The following is a 23,387-nucleotide window of genomic DNA, read 5'->3' as shown; positions in this document are numbered from 1 at the left end:
TTTTTTTTTTATTTTTAGGGAGAAGCCTTGCTTTTCTTGCTTTTCTTTCCCCCTATTTGATGCAGTTGCCAAGAAAGCGAGTCACAGGCACAGGTGTAGAGAGGTGCAGGGCAGGCCGCCCGTTCTGCGTTTCCTGATTACATAACCTTTGAGTGTCTCCAGGAGAGATGGAGTTCAGAGCCGTGTTGTGTGCAGTGCCAGGCAGTCTGATCACAGACAGGCAGTGCTTGTATCCTTTCTCAAAAACTTTCCCACTGGGCTGTTAATGCATCGGAGGTTAATGTTTAAATTGGAATCATGTCCGCCACAGCTGTGTATGAGTGAATCTGCTTTACTGGGAATCAGAGGGGCCAAGTGGAACATGAAGGGAGCATTTTTTTTTTCGGTTGTTGTCGTTATTTCATTTTTTTTTTTTTTTTGTCTCCAACATGAGCTACATTGTTATTTCTCTGTGGCTAGAGAGGAAGAGCTGGGTGGGCAATAAAGCAACAAATACCCAGGATATTGAAACAATGTTTTTAACCCTTAATTAGACTGTACTATTTGGGTATCATGTGATATAATTTAAATATTTCACCATAAAGTTGGTTTACATAGGCAAAAAAGATTTTCATATTTATGAAGATTTTAGCTTTTAAATTTTGTTACATAATAAACACAATATGTTCATCTCTTGCATTTGTTACATGTAGTCAATTATTCACTTACAGGTTTTTCCCTTGGTTGTTAGAAAAATATATTCATATTTTAATGCCATACATAACTGAATGTACTATAAATTTACTGTGTGCTCTAAAGGACTGGCAATGGAATTCTGTTTTCTCCTCCTTACCTACTTAACCACCTTTGTCCCTACTACCCTGGGGGAGGTAAAGAGGCATGCAGAGAGCCTCAACACAAGACTGTAAATGTGTGTAATGTAAATTTGGCCTCTCAAGCCCCTTTCTAACACCTCTAGTTCCTGTGATTTTACAACATGGGTTAAGATTTGTGGAAGTTAAGGATGTAAGGATTTTGCTGGTTACCATATATCTTGAACAATGTTCTCATACACTGACTGTGAGGAAGCTACATAAATAAGTAAACAAAGTGGGAGAGCATTTATTTTTAACCAGGGAGTCTGTGAAGCTTCCAACCCAAATTCCTCATTTTAGATTCTGGCTTTTGAGAACAGCTATTCAGTTCATATGATTGGAAATTAGACAAATATCTAAATGTTTCTTAGTGAGGGGTACCCTCTGCCTTTCTATCCTATATTGTCAGCTTTCAATGTGTGTCAAGAATTTCTAGGAGCCTTGTTTTAGAGAAACTTCATAATTTTATCTAAGTGGTGGCAGTTAAATATAGGCAAACCATAGAATTTATTATCTAAATCCAGATGCTTTTGATAGTGAAAGTGGAACAGTTACTAATATGCCCACGCAGTAGGCTTAGACCATATTGAGGGCACATGACTATCCTAATTATAGCTCCTTGAGTCTATGGATCGCACAGCTAAATACTATGCACAGCCCCTGTGGCTGAATGGAGCACATTGAGAGGTGGTCAGGAAGGACAGGAGCAGACAGCAGCTTGGGAACAAAACCTGGTTGTGTGGTGCTGCTTATTTCTGTCTCCTAGTTTTATACTTGTTCCTGGTAGTTTCTCTTTGTTTCCTTGTTGAGATTAAATTTATAGGCCTCGACTTTGAGGAGAAAGGAAGGAAATGTGAGGGAGAGTCAGATTGTGCTGTGATGGTATGTTATTAATGAAAACTGGAAACACAAGAGGAAGGCTTGAGAGGTTAGGAAAAGTGGTTTGTTATACTCCTGAGTCATTGAGGGTCTATAGGATGTTGAGGAAGCTATTATAAGAAGGCAGCTAAAAGTAAAGGTTTCGAATTCAGGGGAAAATATCAGGTCCAAAGCTATATATATATTTGGTTTTTTTCCACATACAGTTGACTGTTAAATTTTTGGGAATGGGTGAGATTATTCACTCATTCACTCATTCATTCTACATTTAGGGTTATGATTCTGTCTTTATAAAGCTTCACTTTAAAAGTATGAGGTCAGGCTGGGATTGTAGCTCAGGGGTAGAGTGCTTGCCCAGCATGTGCAAGGCACTGGGTTCTATTCTCAGCACTGCATATAAATAAATTAAATAAAGGTCCATCAACAACTAAAAAAAAAAAAAAGTACAGGGTCCATGGGAGCACAAAGGAGGGATAGCCAAGCTAGACTTAGGAGTTTGAGGAAGCTTGAGTCCTTTGGGACAAGCCTGGCACAAGAGAATGTGAACTGTATAAACATGAACTGAGAAGAAAGTAGAGTGTGGGACTTTAGGGAGTGCCTTCTTTTAATGGGGATAGAGGAGAAGGAGTCCTCAAAGGAGTCCAAGAAGAAGTGGAAATAGTAGGGTCAAGAGAAAGTGTCAGAGAACTCAGTCAAGAAGAGCAGAGATAATCAGCAGTGTCAAAGCAACTATGGACTCAAGTAGGATGGAGATTAAGGAGACAGATTATTGAACTGAGATTATGTGATTGATAGTGATCTTGGAGATCAGTTTTACTGGCATGAAAGGCAGATTGCAGTAGATTACAGAAGTGTAAACATTTTTAAAGAAGAGAGGTAGTGGTAATAATTTGAGGGCAAAACCTCAAAAGTAAGGAAATATTTAAGAATGGGAGAGTCGTTTCACTTGAACAACTTTGTGGCATAAGGAAGGAAATGGAAGCAGTAGAAAGATTAAGAGAGCAAAGCACTAAGGAAATAATCCCTGCTACCCTGTTGGAAGTTCCGGAGGAATGTGGTCAGAGAATATGTGAATGGTTCAGGCTTGGAAAGGAATCTTCCTTTGAGACACAAGAAAAACACACAGACTTAGAGGAGAGATCTTGAGAGGAAAAGTTAGGGCATTCATAGTAGTGTTTTCTTTTTTAAGTGAAGTGGGAGATAAAGACTATGAATGTGACAAAGCATAAAAGTACAGTTGAGGGCTTTAAGGAAGATGGCAACATTTAGAAAGTGGAAATGGAATTGGTCCAAAATAAGCAAAAAGCAGCAAGCTTTGCAATCTCAGCTGAGGTTTTTTGTTTTGCTTCTTTAAGTCTCTGCAATGGAACCAATTTGTCATAGTTTTTACTGGGACCTTGAGGATAGAGTTGGAAAAATTAATGAATGGTTAAGTAAGGCCCTAATTGAGTCTCTGTCACAGTGGGGAGGAATTAGAGATATTCATGTGAGTGTCATTGAAATAATTGACAGTCTTCAGTTCTGATTGCATGTAAGTAAGAGAAGTTAGGTGATGTGTGGTTTATTTAGAGGACAGAAAGAAGCTGTGGATTGTGCTGAAGGCAAAAAAAAAAAAAACTCAGTGGGATATCAGATCGAAAAGGAAGAAGAGTGTGATCAGAGATAGGAAATTGTGCAACTAATGTGGTAAGTGGTAAAGAGAAACTTGTTCTTAAGAAAATCATAAAGTGTGCTGGGGTTGTGGCTCAGGGATAGAGCGCTCACCTAGGAGATGCGAGGTGCTGGGTTCGATCCTCAGCACCACATAAAAATAAATAAAATAAAGGTATTGTGTCCAACTACAACTAAAAAAAACCCCATAAAGTGGGGGTGGGGGAGGATTAAATGAACTCTAGATAGGGCAAAGGAGAAGAGGAGAGGGAGGGGAAGAAAGGGGAATAGGGATAGGAAAGACGGTGTTGGAATGCAATGGTCATCATTACCCTAAGTACATGTATGAAGACACGAAGGATGTGACTCTACTTTGTGTACAACCAGAGATATGAAAAAATGTGCTCTATATGTGTAATATGAATTTTAATGCATTCTGTTTTCATATTTAACAAATTAAAATTTTAAAAAAATGAATGGATAAAAAATGTGGTATATATATTCAATGAAATATTACTCAGCTTTAAAGAAGAATGAAATTATGCCATATGCTGGTAAATGGATGGAGTTGGAGAATATTATGCTAAGCAAAATAAGCCAATCCCAAAAAACCAAAGGCCAAATATTTGATATGTGGAAGCTAATTCACAATAAAGGGTGGGGGCACTAGAGAAGAAAAAAATTACTTTAGGGCTGGGGATGTGGCTCAAGCGGTAGCACGCTTGCCTGGCATGCGTGCGGCCCGGGTTCAATCCTCAGCACCACATACAAAACAAAGATGTTGTGTCTGCCAATAACTAAAAAATAAATATTAAAATTCTCTCTCTCTCTCTCTCTCTCTCTCTCTCTCTCTCTCTCTCTCTCTCTCTCTCTCTCTCTTTCTCTCTCTCTCCCTCTCTCACTCTCTCTTTAAAAGAAAAAGAAAAAAGAAAAAAAATTACTTTAGATTTGGTAGAGGGAAGTGAAGGGAGGGGAGAGGAGGGGATTTGGGGATACAGGAAGGATAGTAGAATGAAACAGACTTTTTTTTTTTTTACTTTAGGTATATATTTTGCTTGCATGACCAATATGATTCTACAACATGTACACTCAGAAAAATGTGAAATTATACCCCAGCTATGTATGATATATCAAAGTTTATAAATGCATCCTGTAATGTATAACTAATAAAAACAAATAAATAAAAAAGAAAAAGAAAATCATAAAGCAAAATTCCAGAAAGTAAAAAAGCCCAGGCAACTGGACACAACTGCGTATGGCAACTTGGTACACAGTGTCCACAAAGGTAGGGTCATAACAGGATATGTATATACTGCGCATAGTCTCTCATGGGCCTCATGGTAGCAGTAGGTGGTGGACATAAAACAGGAGTGAAGGCAAGATGGGGAACAAAAGAGAAGGGTTCCACCAGAAGCTAGCAGTCATCATTTCTGTCACAATTATCCTAGTCACCATTTCCACATCTGCACAATTTTGCTCTCTTCAATGTTCCCAATTTTTTTAAATCAAATGAGTTATTTTGACTTCAATTAAATAAATTTATATGCAGCATGTCAAATCTTTTAAAATTATAGCTTTGAATGTAGCTGACCCAAAGACAAAGATGTTGTTTTATTTTGCCATTTAGAGAATATTCCTGTTCAAATTTAACCTGACTTCTGAATTTTAATTAGTGACCTGGGTTATTGAATTTCCTTTGAGATGACTTTGGGATTAATGGAGCAAATTATATATATATATATATATATATATATTTTTTTTTTTTTTTTTTTTTTTACTAGTGCTGGGGATTGAGCCTGGGGCCTCATACATACTAGCAAGCACTTCTGGTACTGAGCTACTCTTTCAGCCCAAGAGACATTTTTAAATGTTGTTAATTTGATAATTTGAACTTTTAGTTTCCTAATGTACCTAAGTATGACATTAGTTTAATTTATGCACTTTAAAAAACTTAACAACTTAGGACATATTTAAGAATAGATTTTAATCTGTTACAATCCTATCTTGTTAGGTTTATAATAAAGTAAGGACTAGTCAATTTTGTAAGTCAGTCTCCTAAAACCCTCCCAAAATTAGAAAAAGAAATATTTCTATATGAAATGTGTATGTGTTGTGTGTGTGTGTGTGAAACAACTTTAACTTTAAATATTGTAAAATTGTTCAGTAAGAGTATGGTTCACTTTGGGCTACTACACCCAACTATTTCTAGGAAAGGAGGTTTTTGGTTTTCAAAGTTACAGAAACCGTAGATTACTTAACTAAACAGAACTTCTAGAATGGCTCTTAGCGTCTCTTCCCTGTATTTCACCGCACTCAAAAAGAAGAGCTCTTCTCTGCTACTGTTCAAGCCTCATCTTTAAAAATTTTGAGAACTGTCTGTTAATTTTCCCTCCCACAAACCTCATTAATGTTATTTAAAGACCTTAAGTATTCTTTATATTCCTAGAAAATTTCAATAAGTGACTGAAATTTCCTTTCTCTTTTATCATCTTGAAGCTCTTCAACATCTGCACTAATGACCTAGATCCTGCTTATCCATCTCCAATGTCTCTTAACTTTATTTCTCTTCAGTTTACTATAGAGATGGCCATACATTGTCATTTGCAACTACTCAGCTCTAAGTATCTGAACTCTGAAATTCTCCTTTTGGATCACAGTTTTGCTTTGAGTCATTAAGCTGTCATTCAACCACTTAGCAAAGGTTTGTTGAGTGCTTGTCACATGTTGAATTGTACAGTGCTCCCTTTTAACAGCCCTCCATTCCTCTACCTTATAACTTCTAGCTCCTTGATATTCTGATTTTTACTTTATGTACTTTGCTAGTTTATTTTTTATTGATTTATCAATTTATTTGACAAAGATGAGAAACACTAAATGAATTTAAGGATATATTAATAAAAATTACCAGAATTTAAACATGCACAGAAATAGAAAAAAGGAATTAAAAGTGAATTTCACAAAGAAAAATAAAACACAGGATTTAAAACCTGGAGTACTGCAGCATATTGTATGGCAGTGACATAAATTATTATCAAAGTGATTATCAAAAATCAAAAGATAATAAGTATTGGTGAATATGGATTAATGATAACACTAAAACACTGTTACAAATGTAAATGGCACAGTCATTATGGAAAACAGCATAGAAATTCCTGAAAAATTAGAACTAGAGCTACCATTGGATCCAGCAAATCTATGTAAGGTCAGGCAGCAGCGACCAAAAGGAGGCAGATTTTAAAAGGCCACTGAACGAGGCTTTATTGAGATTTTGCTCCCAGGCAGAACTCTTAGACTGACAGAATGGGTCTAAGTAGAAGCGCTGGAGGCTCCATGGGACTGGAATTCTTTTTATTTTTTATTTTTTTTATTGGTTGTTCAAAACATTACAAAGCTCTTGACATATCATATTTTATACATTAGATTCAAGTGGGTTATGAACTCCCATTTTTACCCCAAATGCAGATTGCAGAATCACGTCGGTTACACATCCACATTTTTACATAATGCCATATTAGTAACTGTTGTATTCTGTTACCTTTCCTATCCCCTACTATCCCCCTCCCATCCCCTCCCATCTTCTCTCTCTACCCCATCTACTGTGATTCATTTCTCTCCTTGTTTAGTTTCCCATTCCCCTCACAACCTCTTATATGTAATTTTGTATAACAATGAGGGTCTCCCTCCATTTCCATGCAATTTCCCTTTTGTCTCTATTTCCCTCCCACCTCATGTCTCTGTTTAATGTTAATCTTTTTCTCCTGCTCTTCCTCCCTGCTCTATTCTTAGTTGCTCTCATTATATCAAAGAAGACATTTGGCATTTGTTTTTTAGGGATTGGCTAGCTTCACTTAGCATAATCTGCTCTAGTGCCATCCATTTCCCTGCAAATTCCACAATTTTATCATTTTTTAGTGCTGCGTAATACTCCATGGTGTATAAATGCCACATTTTTTTATCCATTCATCTATTGAAGGACATCTGGGTTGGTTCCACAGTCTAGCTATTGTGAATTGTGCCACTATGAACATCGATGTGGCAGTATCCCTGTAGTGTGCTCTTTTAAGGTTTTCAGGGAATAGTCCGAGAAGGGCAATAGCAGGGTCAAATGGTGGTTCCATTCCCATCTTTCCCAGGAATCTCCAAACTGCTTTCCAAATTGGCCGCACCAATTTGCAGACCCACCAGCAATGTACAAAAGGACCCTTTTCCCCACATCCTCGTCAGCACTTGTTGTTTTTTGACTTCAGAATGGCTGCCAATCTTACTGGAGTGAGATGGTTTCTTAGGGTGGTTTTGATTTGCATTTCTCTGACTGCTAGAGATGGTGAGCATTTTTTCATGTATTTGTTGATTGATTGTATGTCCCCTCTGTGAAGTGTCTGTTCAGGTCCTTGGTTCATTTGTTGATTGGGTTATTTGTTATCTTATTGTCTAATTTTTTGAGTTCTTTGTATACTCTGGATATTAGGGCTCTATCTGAAGTGTGAGGAGTAAAAATTTATTCCCATGATGTAGGCTCCCTATTTACCTCTCTTATTGTTTCTCTTGCTGAGAAAAAACTTTTTAGTTTAAGTAAGTCCCATTTGTTGATTCTTGTTATTAACTCTTGTGCTATGGGTGTCCTATTAAGGAATTTGGAGCCCGACCCCACAATATTTAGATCGGAGCCAACTTTTTCTTCTATCAGACGGAGAGTCTCTGATTTGATATCAAGCTCCTTGATCCATTTTGAGTTAACTTTTGTGCATGGCGAGAGAAGGGGATTCAGTTTCATTTTGTTGCATATGGATTTCCAGTTTTCCCAGCACCATTTGTTGAGATGCTATCCTTCCTCCACTGCATGCTTTTAGCCCCTTTATCAAATATAAGATAGTTGTAACTTTGTGGATTAGTCTCTGTGTCCTCTATTCTGTACCATTGGTCCACCTGCCTGTTTTGGTACCAGTACCATGCTATTTTTGTTACTATTGCTCTGTAATATAGTTTGAAATCTGGTATCGCTATACCACCTGATTCACACTTCTTGTTTAGAATTGCTTTTGCTATTCCGGGTCTTTTATTTTTCCATATGAATTTCATGATTGCTTTATCTATTTCTACAAGAAATGCCATTGGGATTTTGATTGGCATTGCATTAAACCTATAGAGAACTTTTGGTAATATCGCCATTTTGATGATGTTAGTTCTGCCTATCCATGAACAGGGTATATTTTTCCATCTTCTGACTGGAATTCTTATTGGGCTTAGAGTCCCTTGGCCTACTGGAGTTGTTGTTGTTGTTGTTGGTGGTGGTGGGAGCTGGCTAAGATGCAGGATTGGCCTGGAGACCCCGCTGATTGACAGGCGGTTCCGTCAGTGCCTGATGGGTGTTTTTTTCACGTTCTTGTGTTGCCTGGTGCTTTGTTCCTCAGCCACCTCCACCTAACCATCTACTTCTGTGTATTTATTTGTTTATTTTAATTAATTTATTTAGTATAATTAGGTATATATGACAGCAGAATGCATTTTTATTCATTGTACACAATTGCAGCACAACTTTTCATTTCTCTGGTTGTACACCATGTTGCATCGTATCATATGTGCAGTCATACATGTACCTAGGAGAATGATGTTCATCTCATTCCACCATCTTTCCTGCCCCCATGACCCTTTCCCACTCACTCCTCTTTGTCCAATCAAAGTTCCTCCATTTTTTCCCCATGCCCCTCTCGCCCCATGATGGATCAACATCCACTTATCAGAGAGAACATTCGGTCTTTGGTTTTATGGGATTGACTTACTTTGCTTTGCATGATATTCTCCAACTCCATCCATTTACCTGCAAATTCCATATTTTATTCTCTTTTAATGCTAAGTAATAGTCCATTGTGTATACATACCACAGTTTTTTTATCCATTCATCTATTGAAGGGCATCCAGATTGGTTCCACAGTTTTATTTGCTTTCCTATTTTATTGTAGATCATTTCAGTTGCCCTTTAACCAGCACCTTTAATCCTTTTTTTACTTGAACCTCACTTCATTTGACCTCTTTTAGTATTGTGTGTCTTCTCTATGGATTTGGTGCAATTCAATAGTGGTTTATGGGATCTATTCTGCCAAGAACAGTTGGAGATTCACAGATGAATAAGTTATAGTCTTTTCCCTCAAGCATCTGAGCCCAGAAGAGAGGACACATAAGTACTTCATTGCAGTATAGTGTGGTGGACATAGAACATATGGTCTTAGGAGGAAAGCAAAAGCTTCCTAGAGGAGGAGAAATCCATGTAAGTTTTTAATTTTTTTAAAACTGGAATTTATCAAGCAGGCAAAATGTACAATAGGCTCAATATTCAAGATTGATGGAGCAATATGTATAATGATATGGAATGGTGGACCTGCAAGATTAAAGGAAATTACAGAAAATTTGGTATTTGAGTATAAAGTTTGAAAGGCAATTCATGGAAGATAAGCATAAAAGATTGTATAGGCAGTCACTGGAGATCTCACTTGTAATATGTAGCTCTGTTGTAGCGTTTATCATACTGTATTCCACAGTGATTTTTCATCTTCATGTCACTACCAAGTGGGCTCCTTCAGGGCAGACACTGGCCCTTTTTCATTAACCTTTGCATACATAACACCTAGGCGAGTGTCTAAAACATAGTAGATACTCAGTAAATGCTTGTGTTATTAGTGTGGACTCTTTAAAACTTTTTAAAGATTTTTAAAATTCGAGCTCAGTGGCACACACCTGTAATCCCAGCTACTTGGAAGGTTGACACAAGAGGATTACAAGCTCAAGGGGAGCCTGGGCAAAATAATATAAAAGGGTTTGGGATGTTGCTTAGAGGTAGAACACTCCTGGGTTCAATCCCTGCTAACACACACACACACACACACACACACACACACACTCAAATATATGTGATTTTTCTGAGTTGAGTCTAGACATTGTAAGAACCTTTTTAAAAATATTTTTTAGTTGTTCATGAACTTTTCTTATTTATTTATTTATATGTGGTGCTGAGAATTGAACCCAGTGCCTTACACATGCTAGGCAAGCACTCTACCACTGAGCAACAACTCCAGCCCCAAATAGACATTCTTAGACACTCTATTTTTAAACCTGATGTTCAGGATATGGCATATCTGGTACATAAAAAAATTTACAAATAAAATGTTATCAGATTTCTTCTCAGATATAAATATTATTGATAGACAAGACCAATGGGTAGAACAGAATAGATGTCTATGGCAGGTTGGTTAAAAGTTCTTTGTATATCTTCCCATTTACTCATATCCCCTTCCTGTACCTCCTCCAGAACGTAGGACACCACATGAAGATATTTTATGACAAAAGGGATAATTAGAAGACTCATAAAACTCTGTAGCTCAGGGAGAGCAAGAGGTCTGTTTGGTATCTAGAGTAGAAGACTAATAATAGTCAAAATTTCAGTCCTCGTGTATTCTTGCCTCTTGTTTCCAAACAGGCAATTTGGAGCTGGGGCAGAATGTCTGCCTTGCATACACAAGGCCCTGGTTTGATGTCTAGTTCTACCAGCAAAAGAGCAGAGGGAGGCATTTCAAATAACTGTGGAAAGTAGAAAATGTTGTGAATATAAAGGGAAAAAAAGGAGTCTTATAACCTTGAATCAATCATTATAGTACCTAGTACATCTTCAGAATTTTGTCAGCTAAGAGAAATTGGCAAATTGCTGACCACCAATGAAAAAATGGAAAAAGAAAAGAAAACCCAAATTCTTTGGGTAACACATTGCTTTGTCTTTAGTAGTCTTAAGTAGTCTTTCCCTGAAAAACTTGAGCTTGTTTGCCTTCTCTTGCTGCTTTTTAAACGCCTTTGCTGAGGATGCTAACCACTGTGGTTTCTCCCAATATCCTCTCATTCCTTCCCATCCTCCCTTAGTATATTTTTGCCACATATGTTGCTCCATCGGCCACTCTTGACATTGGACTCCAGCAGGAAAAGAAGAGAGACATTTACAAGAAAATACAACCACCATTTGAAGACCTCTTTGACACAGCAGAAGAGTACATCCTCCTCCTCCTTCTGGAGCCCTGGACCAAGATGATGAGGTCAGACCAAGCTACTTACAGAGAGGTATTGTGGCTCTGATAAAGGTGTGAACCTTTCCATTTTACTACACAACTAATGATAAGCAACACGGCTAACTCACCAGAGAAAAACTGAAAAAAAGAACTCACATGGGCCCCAGATTTAGAGTTAAGATTTGTGTGGTTCCAAAGTTGGGCAGGGAAAATATTTTATTAACTTAATTTTGTGCCATTTCCCTCTTGTCTCCTAACAAAAATACTAAAATCTCTATCATTTTTTTGTTCCCTGTACAAATATGTCAGAAGAGAGAAATTTGAGTTCTGATTTTCTGTGAAGCAGCAAAAGATTCATGGTAACATACTAGCTTTGTCCCATCTTGTCATGTCTCAGCAGTGGCCTTAATTCTGATTAAGGGAAAAAGCCTGTTTCATTTAATGCTCGATGAGTTATATGAATATTATACCCATGGAAAGTATAAATGTTTCCTATGTATTGTGAAAAGCAGGTCCTTTGACTTCAGTGCTTCTATTTTAAAGCATCCCCAGATATTTAGGTCAGAGTGTTTTGTTAGATAAAAATTTCAACACACTTTTTTTTTCATTCCAAAAAAAGATTATTTTAATTTTTGGTACTTGAACATTTTCATTATTCTTATTGGTGAGTGGAGGAATTTTGTTTAAATATTTATTTTGAATCACAAATTAAAACCATGCTTAGATATTCTTATGTTAAGTTAATGCATGCACTGTATGCTTGAGGTGATTTAAGGTGGAACTCTGCTTTTTACTGCTATTCTTTATTCATATTCACTCAGCAACTTGTTAGATAGTCATGTCTTCAATCAGGAGGGGTAAGTTAGGTGATGATGGTAAAATTAATACCAAAGCACCTTGAATGGAACTATACTGGACAAGCTTGAGATTTACTAAATTCAACAACAAAAATAGATTTTTCACTCCTGATATCTCTCTGTTTTTCACTCCTGATTTTTCTCTGAAAAATTAGCATAACATTGTTTCTACTACAGAAATATATATACTAACTAGGAAAATTAGAAGATTATAAAATCTAAAAAAGTTCTCTCTAATCAATTTTTAAAATCTGTACTCTATTGGGTAGAGGAAGGGTATTGTATAGGATATCCTGCAGTGGTAAAAAAGATTTGGAATATAACTAACTTCCCCAAACCCCAAATCTTCAACATTAGCAATGATACAGGACAAATTACATACTGGTTTTTATTTATTTATATATTTGTAGTTGTAGATGGACAGAATGCCTTTATTTTATTTGTTTGTTTTTATGTGGTTCTGAGGATCAAACCCAGTGCCTCACATGTGCTAGGCAAGTACTCTGCCACTGAGCTACAACCCCAGCCCTACATCCTATTTTTAATATATGGAAAAAATGAATCTCTTTCTTAGTCCTAGAAACATTCTTAAATTTAGTCCAGAGAACTTCTCTAAAAGCCCAGATGACTCTTATTATGTGGACTCTTTCCTAAAAAGGATACTCAAGCAGACTACCCAAGCTTGCTATTAAATTCAGAAAGTTCTCTAGAAAGTAGTTAACCAAACCAGGTTTTCCCTTCAATAGAGACACAGTGATCTTGTTCTCCTGACTACATAGAATCATGCTCTGAATACTGAGACCTGCTATGAAAATTAGTTTAATGATTGTCTTATCTTTTGCTACAATCATAAAGCCTTTGCTCCCAGACTAATAACAATATGGAGTCTAGTCATTTCTTGTTCTCTTGTGAATTATTTGGTTCCTAAAGCTAGCAGTGTCTGCCTTCATGACTATTATCCTGTTACATTGAATATAAACTCGAAATGTGACCAACATATTTACATTGTTTGTTAGTCTACATGGGATGTTCAAAAAGGAGGCATGATCAGCAGCAGCCTTATATCATTACATAAAAATGTCTGCAGTTTTTATTGCATGCATGTGAAGTGTGATTTTGCTGTAACTAATATTTTTAACTATGTTAATCTTCCACTTTTGCCTCCAAAATAACTTGCTTTGTTGGCACTCATGCTTGTTTTTTAGCTCACTGTTTTTGGAAATTGAGCATTGTGCTCCACACTCTTTCATAATGTACATTCTGTTGATGTTACAAGCTTCATAATTATTATTTTTTTAGGTGGAACTGGTGGAAGAAACTCGGCAGCTAGACTCTTCATGCTTCCGAAAGCTACGGGCTTTGCATAAAGAGACCCTTCACAAGAAAGATGAGGTAAGATAACTCTCTACAGAGAAAAACTAGCCTTTTATCCTTGAGAGGGTTACTTTATATGTTGGTGGCTAGATCTTACATTGAGAAGATCATGTACTGATAAAATGAGGACAGGCCACATCATTTTCCTGCTGTTTTTTTTTTGTTTTTTTTTTTGCCTAGCACATTGCATTTTACAGGTATCACATTATATTTAACAAAAGAGCCAGAAAAACAAAGCAGATAAAGTAGAATAGGGAGACAAGCCATTTGTTTGACTTAGCTAAGACTGGAAACTTGAGCTTTTAAGCCACATTACAGTACTTTGAAATATATTGGTTATTTTTTTGTATTTGCTTGACTTATGAAATGGTAGTGTGACAGCAATAGACAAACAACAAAGAAAAATATGAAAAGGAATTGGGGAAATTGGTTAAAAATGTCATAGAATTGACTAGGGTATTAAAGTGTTATTTTGACTTATAAATATGCAACTTTTGCATTGGCTAAATAAACCATGATAGATCCACACAATCATAAATTTAAATGTGTGCATCTACATAGAAATGACACTTAATTGACCTAGAAAAGGTCAAGGACATACTATAATATAAAAATGTATGGATCAAAAACAATGGTATGGGCTGATCCTATTGATGTAAAATCATATATGCATTTCTACATGCATACATGCAAAAAGAGATGTCAGGAAAGATATTCACCAAAATGTTAACAATAGTTTTGAGTGGTGATTTTTCACTTCCTTCTCTGTATCTACCTACAATTTTTATTCATATACAATAAAGTTTTACAAAAACAATTGTCATTTTAAAATGTAAACTTTATAATAGTTGCTTTAGTAAATTAGAAGTTCTCTATTTGAGACATTACTGTTTATTATTTTTCTATGCTGAAAAATTTTATTTCTTGAGATTAAGCAATGGAAATCAATAATGAAAATGACAATACTGAAACAATAAAAAATCGAAATTATCTGAAGAATAACTGTACAGTTTATATATATGTGTCAACCGCCTCTGTGTGTTAAATTTCTTTATTGGCTTTCTAATAAAGCATTCCTCTGTGGTTGTCCCTCCACCCCAACTCTCAAAGATGAAAAATTGTTTTAACAAATTTTCATATTTGTTTGTAGGAAGATTCCCAGTTTGGCATCTTTCATGTTCAGAGTATTTTCAAACATTTTTATCTAAACATTTTATCTAACATTTTTATTCAGCTCTGCATTCACTTATGATACTTGATAACTTTTTCCTTAAAGTGCTTCTCTTAGGACAGAAAATACACTCACAAATCCTTCTGGAGACTTGTTTCATATAGGTGATAATTTGCTGTAACCAGTAGAGCCCCAAGTACTTTTTTATGTACTAAGAAAACAGAACAAACAAACAACAAAAAAAACACCCCTCAAACCAAAATAAACACCTGTTGTTCCCAACAGCCAGAAGTGGTTTTTGTAAACATTTTCTCATGGTTGCCTCTAGTCCTTTGTTTTTTATGAAAGAAATAAAATGTCCCCAGTTCTCTTTAATAAAATTTTACACATATAAACTAAGAACAAAGGACTGTTTTGACATTGTAGAGTTCTAAGAAAGAGAGGCTCAGATTAAACAAATAGTAAATGCCACTGCATATATGGCCCCCCAAAATTCCACCAGAAAACTTCTAGAACTCATAAATGAATTCAACAAAGTAGCAGGATATAAAATTAACACAAATAAATTAGATTTGTTCCTATATATCAGGGTGAATCTACTGAAAGAGAAATTAGGAAAACTGCCCCATTCACAATAGCCTCAAAAAAAAAAAAAAAAAAAGAAAAAGAAAAAGAAAAAACAACTTAGGAATCAAACCTCAGAAGATGAAAAGACCTCCCATGCTCTTAGATAGGCAGAATTGTCAAATTTACCTAAAGCATATACAGATTTAATGCAATTCCTATTAAAATCCCAATGTCATTCTTTATAGAACTAGGACATGCAATCAGGAAATTCAGTTGGAAAAATAAGGGACCCAGAATACTGATTACTATCTTGTGAAGTATACATAAAAATCCATAAAGTTGTCACATTTTAAAGTTTTATTTTAAACTTCATGAACTAAAAATTGTTTACACTTTCCATAATCCTTCTACAGAAAGAGAGTTAATTCTTTAAATATTAGTAATTTATCTCATGGTCAAACACTTTCAATAGCACATATGAAGATAAATTAATTATGTAAGGAATTATATGAAGAAGGAATTTTTGAAGAATAAGCCTATCTCTTTGCACTTTATAGCTTGTAAACTATCCACAAAACATCAGATGTCTTAAAATTACCTAAAAATGTAATTTTAGGTAAATATATATAGGAAGGTGATTACATTAGAAGGACACACTATTAGACAAGTATCTTTTATTGCTTTGTAACTTTTAAAAATTGTGTTATAGAAGAGTGTTTTATATTCATGATGTATTGTTTAGAAAAATAACCAAATTACAACCTTCATTTTTGTTTGTTTGTTTGTGGTGCTGGGGATTGAGCCCAGGGCCTAGTGCATGCAAGGCAAGCACTCTACCAATTGAGCTGTATCCCCAGCCCACAACCTTCATTTTTAATAAACTACATGTAATATACAAAAAAGACTGGAATGATACAAAAGCATATTAATGGTGGCTATCTCTAATGTTATTACTATTGGAGGTTTTTTTCTTTTTACTCCAAAAGACATTACTTCTATACTAAGAAAGTATAATAAAATTAATATTTTAAAAATAAGTGCTTTGTATATAGTGAATGTTTACTGAATATTCATATTAAGAAAAGAATGGAGTAAAAAGGTACAGAATAAGAATCTGAATCACCTAGATTCTTTATCTACTTCTACCACTATTAAAAAGCCTCGGCTTAATTGTTGATTTTTCTTTCAATTTCTCCAATGAAAATTGCCAATAGTTTGTTGCATTTAAGAGATTTTTATGCAAAGTATTATGTCACTAGGGTACCACTGGTGAAACTGGAACTAGTGTTTTATCACTCTCTAATGTCTATAAAGAAACAGAATATTGGAATAATGTTCCTGAAGAATACAAGCATTTTCGTTTTAATGATCTGCTAAACAACAAACTGGAGTTTGAACATTTTCGTCAGTTTCTTGAGGCTCATTCTTCAAGGTGAGGAACCAGAATCATTTTTTAATGTATTCCTTACTTAACACATCATTTTTTCTTAGCCACTGGTTTTGATTCAACATATTATAATAGTGTTAGATTTTTACCCATGTTAAACATAATTATCTGAAATTTGTATGGATTACTTTTTTGTTGGAATGCATTTTATTGTAGCAAACTCCAAAATGTAATTTTAAGTGATTACACAATATTTATACTTTCAGCATTGCCTAACTTAAAACACCACTAGTACCTTCTACTTTTTCTTTTCTGCTGTTTATTTTGCATTTCTCTAGACAAGTACTTCAATTACAATTTCTGGAAAGTATTTCTTTTACATTTTTACATTTCACTAAGTTTCTTGTTTATTTTGATATCAGGGATTGAACCCAGGAATGCTTAACCACCGAGCCACATGCCAGCCATTTTATTTTTTATTTTGAGACAGGGTTTCACTAAGTTGCTTAATGTCTTACTAAATTGCTGAGGCTAGCTTTGAACTTGTGATCCTCCTGCCTCAGCCTCCCAAACTCCTGGGATTATGGGTGTGTGCCACCATGCCCAGCTAGCTATTTAAATTACTAGAATATTTTACAATTTATTAATGTAAATAATGGGGATGGAAAAAACAAGTCTTTGGGAGTAAAAGAGAGAAGAAATTCTAAAATTAAGCAGCTTTGACAAAACTGTCTTGCTGTTCGTTCCCTGAGATTCAAATCTGGGACTTATTAGCAAAAGTGCTTGGGTATCTCAATAAGCACAATTATATAATATATAAAGGAAACATTGTGGTTTTGTACAGAATCTTGGAAACTTATAACATTTACTTGTAATAAAATGAAATATTGATCATATTGTTTTCTCTCAAGTTAATAGAAACTGGTTAGAACTGGGTGCCAAATTTCACTCTATAGAGTTGCCCTTCATTGTGGGTGAAGTTTTCTAAATTTGGCCTTCTGTCAAATGGACATGTCATATACAGACATTTCTCCAAATTTGAAATTGATGATCCTATTCCATCATTCATGGAAGACCCCATCACTATTGATGAGCGGTATTTTTTCTGGTCCCAGTATTCCTTTTCATCACTCATTTGTTTAGCCAGGATTAGGATTATAATAGTCAAGATAACTGCATAGGAAGGCAAGAGGTGACAGTGTGCTCATCAGTTCCATAGGTGTACCCCATTGTGCTCATTAGCCAAGACAGCCACTTTCTGAATCTGTCAAAAACAGCAACTTGTTTAGTGTTTAGTAGAATTTAGAGAAATAAACAAGAAAGGCTCTATTTTTCTTTGTTTTCATTTTAGCATGGATCTTATGTGCTGGATAGACATTGAGCAGTTCCGAAGAATAACTTACAATGATCTAAATCAAAGGGAGGCAAAATCTGTATACATTAAAAAGAAATACCTTAATAAAAAGTATTTCTTTGGACCCAACAGCCCAGCTACTCCATATCAGCAAAACCAGGTATCAGCATGTAAATCTGTTTTTTATTTCAAGTATGAAAAACAGTCATTTATTTCTTTTTGCCAACAACCTGACAGTCTTTTTTTCCTTTTGTTTTGCTTTTATGGCATATGCTAAACACTTTTGGTATCTCATTTATTTAGGTATTTACAATTCTATACATTAATGCCTTTAAAATTCATTCAAGTATTACATACTACAAGAATATGTTACTAAAAGTAATTTACAGGTTGAAAAGAACTTTAATTCATGTAGGTCTATATTAAGAACATTGCTCAGAAAATTAGGGATACAATTACAGCTTTATACCTATTGTACTTGAATTTCTCATTCATTCATTCATTCACCAAATATGAGTGCCTTTGATATGCCAGACTGTGCTGGGTGCTCGGGACAAAAAGGAGAACAAGATAGACAAATTCCCTGCATCTCTCAACATTCAGGAAGACAGCCATCGTCAACCATTAAACTAATCTCTCTTTCCTCTTAATTGTTATTATTCCAATCATAACTGATCTTTGAAAATTCTGTTTACAGGGCTGGGGATGTAGCTCAAGCGGTAGCGCGCTCGCCTGGCATGCGTGCGGCCCGGGTTCGATCCTCAGCACCACATACCAACAAAGATGTTGTGTCTGCCGAGAACTAAAAAATAAATATTAAAAAAAAATTAAAAAAAAAATTCTGTTTACAGTTGTCCCCAGAAACTATTTTCAATGATTAAGAACATAGGTTTGACCATTTTGTTATACCAAAGTCCTATAGATTTTAGTCACAACTCATTAATAACAATAGGGTTATTAGACTTAGAGCAAACACACACCTTGGGTTGGGATTCAGCAATGGGTATAAGTGCTCAGTGATATAAATCAAAGGGAGGCAAAATCTATATACATTAAAAACAAATACCTTAATAAAAAGTATTTCTTTGGACCCATGTTTCAATTTTTATGCCTTTAAAATATAAAAAGTTAGGTATTATAATTTATTTAGTTTGAAGTTTGTTATTTCTTCATCACTACCTAAAGATTAAATATATACCATATGATTATGTATTTTAGAAGCTTAAAAGGATGTCTGTCCTAATGGTGCACATTTATAAGATACAAATTCAGATTAATGTTAAATTTATTGAATTAAAGAAAAATGAACAGACACTCATGAATAGAGTAATCCAAACTAAGAAGCTGTAGCTTTGGTAGGGATGGAAGAAACAAGTCTTTGGGAGTAAAAGAGAGAAGAAATTCTAAAATTAAGCAGCTTTGACAAAACTGTCTTGCTGTTAGTTCCCTGAGATACAAATCTGGGACATATTAGCAAAAGTGCTTGGGTATCTCAATAAGCACAACTATGAAATAAGTACATGGAAAACATTTGTTTTCTATTTGGTTTGTGCTATATCGCGTGAGGGTTCATGGTATCTGATGCTACTGTGTGAACCTTCCATAGCACATACGATCTCATGGCTATCATAGCAAATCCTGGTGCTTGCCTCAGAATTTTTCCAGTGACTCTGCTTCATTTCATCATAACATTTTTTTGTTTTGTTTTGTAAGTATTTTTAGTTAAGATTGACACAATATCTTTATTTTATTTTTTTATTTTTATGTGGTGCTGAGAATCAAACCCAGTACCTCACACATGCTAGGCAAGTAGCTCTACCACTGAGCCACAACCCCAACCTCATCCTTACATTTTTAATTACTTATTTTATACTTGAGGCTGTCTAAATCATATTAAGTTTTATAAAGATCATGCCAGTCATAATATCAGTTATTTATTAGCAAGGTAATCTTTTCTTTTTTAATGTAAGAACAATATTATTATTTGATTGTTTATTATTTGATTGTATTAATATTTATTATTAAAAAAGGACTAAGAAGGATTTCTCTTTATAAAACAATATTAGTAATCTATTAATCATTTACTAACATGACTAATCAAAGGAGAACTAAATAAAGAGGGTGAATGTTCCAGTCAGCAATCCAGAAATTTTGAGCAGTATGTAGACAGAAACAGGTAGAGAACAGAATAATTTACAGCAGGAAATAGCCATTAGTGGGTTGTTGAGGCCAATAATTATGCTACAGGAAGATTGGGGCCACAGAGAAATTGTTTTTGAACGGTGCCACTTATGCAAGACTATTATCTGTCAAATATGGCATTTTTCTACTTCCTGTTGCCTACTTTCTTCTGAGACTTGTTAAAACAGCCCTATGTAACTACCACTGTTGTCATCCTGCTGTCCCCATTCAAAGTTTGTTGGTAATGGAGTATTTATAATGTCTGAGTCAAGGCTACTTCTTAAATAATTAATGCTTCATTTTCCTTTTTCAAAAAAGAAATGGCTCAATTTGACTAGAATCACAAATTCATAGAATATTCAGCTTAGAAGAGAACTTAGAAAGCTAACAGATGAATGCTCTCATTTTATAATTGAAGATACTGAGTCCATGGAGGGAAAAAATGCCTGTGCTTGTGATAATACAGAATAAAAATCTCACCCCTGGGGCTGGGGATGGGGCTGAGTGGTACAGTGCTTGCCTAGTATGTAGAAAACCCGGGGTCCAATCCCCCAGCACTGGAAAAAAAAAAACTACCCCTGTATTCTTCACATTTTATTTTATAGTAAGCAAAATCATACTTCTTGAACAACTACCATACAAACAACCATTCTTTGTTGACATTAAGGAGTTGTCTGTCATTCCTTTATACATTATAGCCAGAAAACAAAAACTTAGAAAAATTTGTGGTACCTGTAAAGTTTACTGCAATAGTTTGGAGTGAATGAATGAATGAATGAATCTTAGTGTTATTTGACAAAGCACAAGTTTGTAGTTACTGTTTCATTTTTTATTTTCTTAGATAATGCATTTAAATGGTGGCTGGGGGAAGATTCTCCATGAGCAGCTTGATGCGTCTATTCTAATTGAAATTCAGAAGCATGTCCTAAACAGGCTAGAAAATGTGTGGTTGCCATTGTTCCTTGCAAGTGAGCAGTTTGCAGCCCGTCAAAAGATTAAGGTATGAAATTTGTATATTATTTGAGTAGCAATTGACAGTACCTGTCAAAACCTCACATGCTTACCTGCTGAGCCAGCCACTGTACTTGTGTGGTTCAAAGTCTGGAGTCAGACTTCCAAGATTTTAATCTCAATACTGCCACATATTAATTGTACCACTTTTAAGTTTCACAAATTTAGTTTTCTCATTTGAAAAATGGAACTAACAGGGGCTGGGGCTGTAGTTCACTGGCAGAGTGCTTGCCTAGCATGCATGAGGCACTGTGTTTGATCCTCAGCACCACATAAAAATAAATAAAATAAAAACATTCTGTCCATCTACAACTACCAAAAACATCTTTTTAAATAGAACTAATAATAGTAATTGCTTCATAAGGTATTTGTGAAAATGAAATGAAATTAATATGGTTAGTTTCTTAGCATGGTGCTGATCATACAACAAACATCAAATGTTACCTATTAATATAGTTGCTTTTTAAAAATATTTTTAGTTGTAGATGAACACAATATCTTTATTTTATTTACTTATTTTTATGTGGTGCTGAGGCTCAAACCCAGTGCCTTACATGTGGTAGGTGAGTGCTCTATTGCTGATCCACAACCCACAGCCCTATAGTTGCTATTTTTAATACTATTAAGTCCTCACACAAATGGGCAAGGATATATAGACATCACTGTAATACCATATGGGAAAATAGTTGAGTTACAATAATTTCACACTATGGAAAACTATTCGGATTTCCATATAAAATAAGATTATAAAAATGAGATGAAAATATAAACTTGAAATTTCTACATGTATTGATATGAAATATGTTATTTATTGACTGAAACAAGCAGAGCAATATATGGAGAATAATTCTATTATATCTTCTTCCATCTCTATATCTGTATATATACATATCTGTCTGTCTATATACTTATGTTTCCATTCAACCTTCTAGCTACCTATTATGATTTGGATCTGAGGTGTCCCCCAAAAGCTCCTCTGTTAATGCAGGAATGTTGGAGGTGAAATGATTGGATTATGAGAACTGTAACTGAATCAGTCCATTCTAGTTTGAATGGACTAACTGTAGGCCAGTGGGGCTTGTCTGGAGGAGGTGGGTCACTGGAGGCATGCCCTGGAAGGGTGCATCTTCCCTGTGGCCCCTTCCTCCTCCTCTCTGCTTCTGGCTGCCTTGAGCTGAGCAGCTTCCCTCTGCCATGCCCTCCCCGCACCATGTTTGGCCTCACCTTGGGCCCAGAGGAAAGGAGTCAGCCATTTGTGGACTGAAACCTCTGAAAGAGTGAGCTCCAAATAAACTCTCCCACCTCTAAGTTCTCATCAGGCACTTGGTCACAGCAATGCAAAGCTAACACACTGCCTATCTTTTTGCTTATGCTTATGAAAAAAGTCTAAAAGGACCTGCCTCCTGGGAATGGGTTTGAGGAGTAAGAAGGATTTTTACTTTATAAAGTGGAGCTTTTTTTGCTTTGTTTTATTTTTATTTTATATGACCAAGTATTACTTTGATCACTTAAAACGTCATTAGCATTCCTAAAAGCAGGCAAGACTGATCTTTACAAAAATAATAAAAGGGTTGGAAAACATGTAATTTTGGACTAAAAGACATATGGCATTAATACTGATCAGGAAGAACCCAAAAAAGCTTTTCTCTGTATTGTATTCAATTTATTAAACACTTTGAGGTCTACTTATCTGAAAATGTCTGTAGATTTTCGAGTAGAGCAACTTAGGGAAAAAGCAGTACATCTGGGAGCACAAAATTTATAGTATGGAGAAAAAGAGCCAATTTGTTTCAGGCAAAAAGTTCCTGGAAATAAACTTTGGGAAAACTCAAATCTCCTTGTTCCCTTTTCTTCGGGGAAACTCCAATTCACTAAACAAAGCCAAGGAAAAGCACATTTGGGTAACTAATATTATTTACCACATTTTCTCATTATGTTTACCACAGTAATTTTATCGTAACTTGTAGTCATTTCCTGACTTAGCATTCTTTGGGTGGTCAGCAAAATAAACTGATTCTGGCAACCTTAAGCCAAAGACAGAAAGGAGGGCTGAG

General features: G+C 35.3%; 1 protein-coding gene across 2 annotated transcripts in view; it reads left to right on the top strand.

Annotated features, from left to right (window-relative positions):
• RGS22 (regulator of G protein signaling 22) overlaps positions 1–23,387 on the top strand; it is a gene marked incomplete at its 3' end in the record, with an annotated part of 133,093 nt that overhangs the window by 79,796 nt on the left and 29,910 nt on the right. For both annotated transcript variants that reach the window (XM_081266794.1, XM_081266793.1), the window contains exons 15-19: positions 11,289–11,483; positions 13,588–13,680; positions 16,660–16,832; positions 18,139–18,301; positions 21,164–21,322. In XM_081266794.1, the coding sequence (XP_081122920.1) occupies positions 11,289–11,483; positions 13,588–13,680; positions 16,660–16,832; positions 18,139–18,301; positions 21,164–21,322 (783 nt within the window). The remainder of the gene's footprint in view (positions 1–11,288; positions 11,484–13,587; positions 13,681–16,659; positions 16,833–18,138; positions 18,302–21,163; positions 21,323–23,387) is intronic.

The sequence above is a fragment of the Spermophilus citellus genome, assembly GCF_964194105.1.
Source record: "Spermophilus citellus genome assembly, chromosome: 14".
In the NCBI taxonomy this organism is placed as follows: Eukaryota; Metazoa; Chordata; class Mammalia; order Rodentia; family Sciuridae; genus Spermophilus; species Spermophilus citellus.
This window is presented reverse-complemented; position numbering and strand designations above follow the sequence as displayed.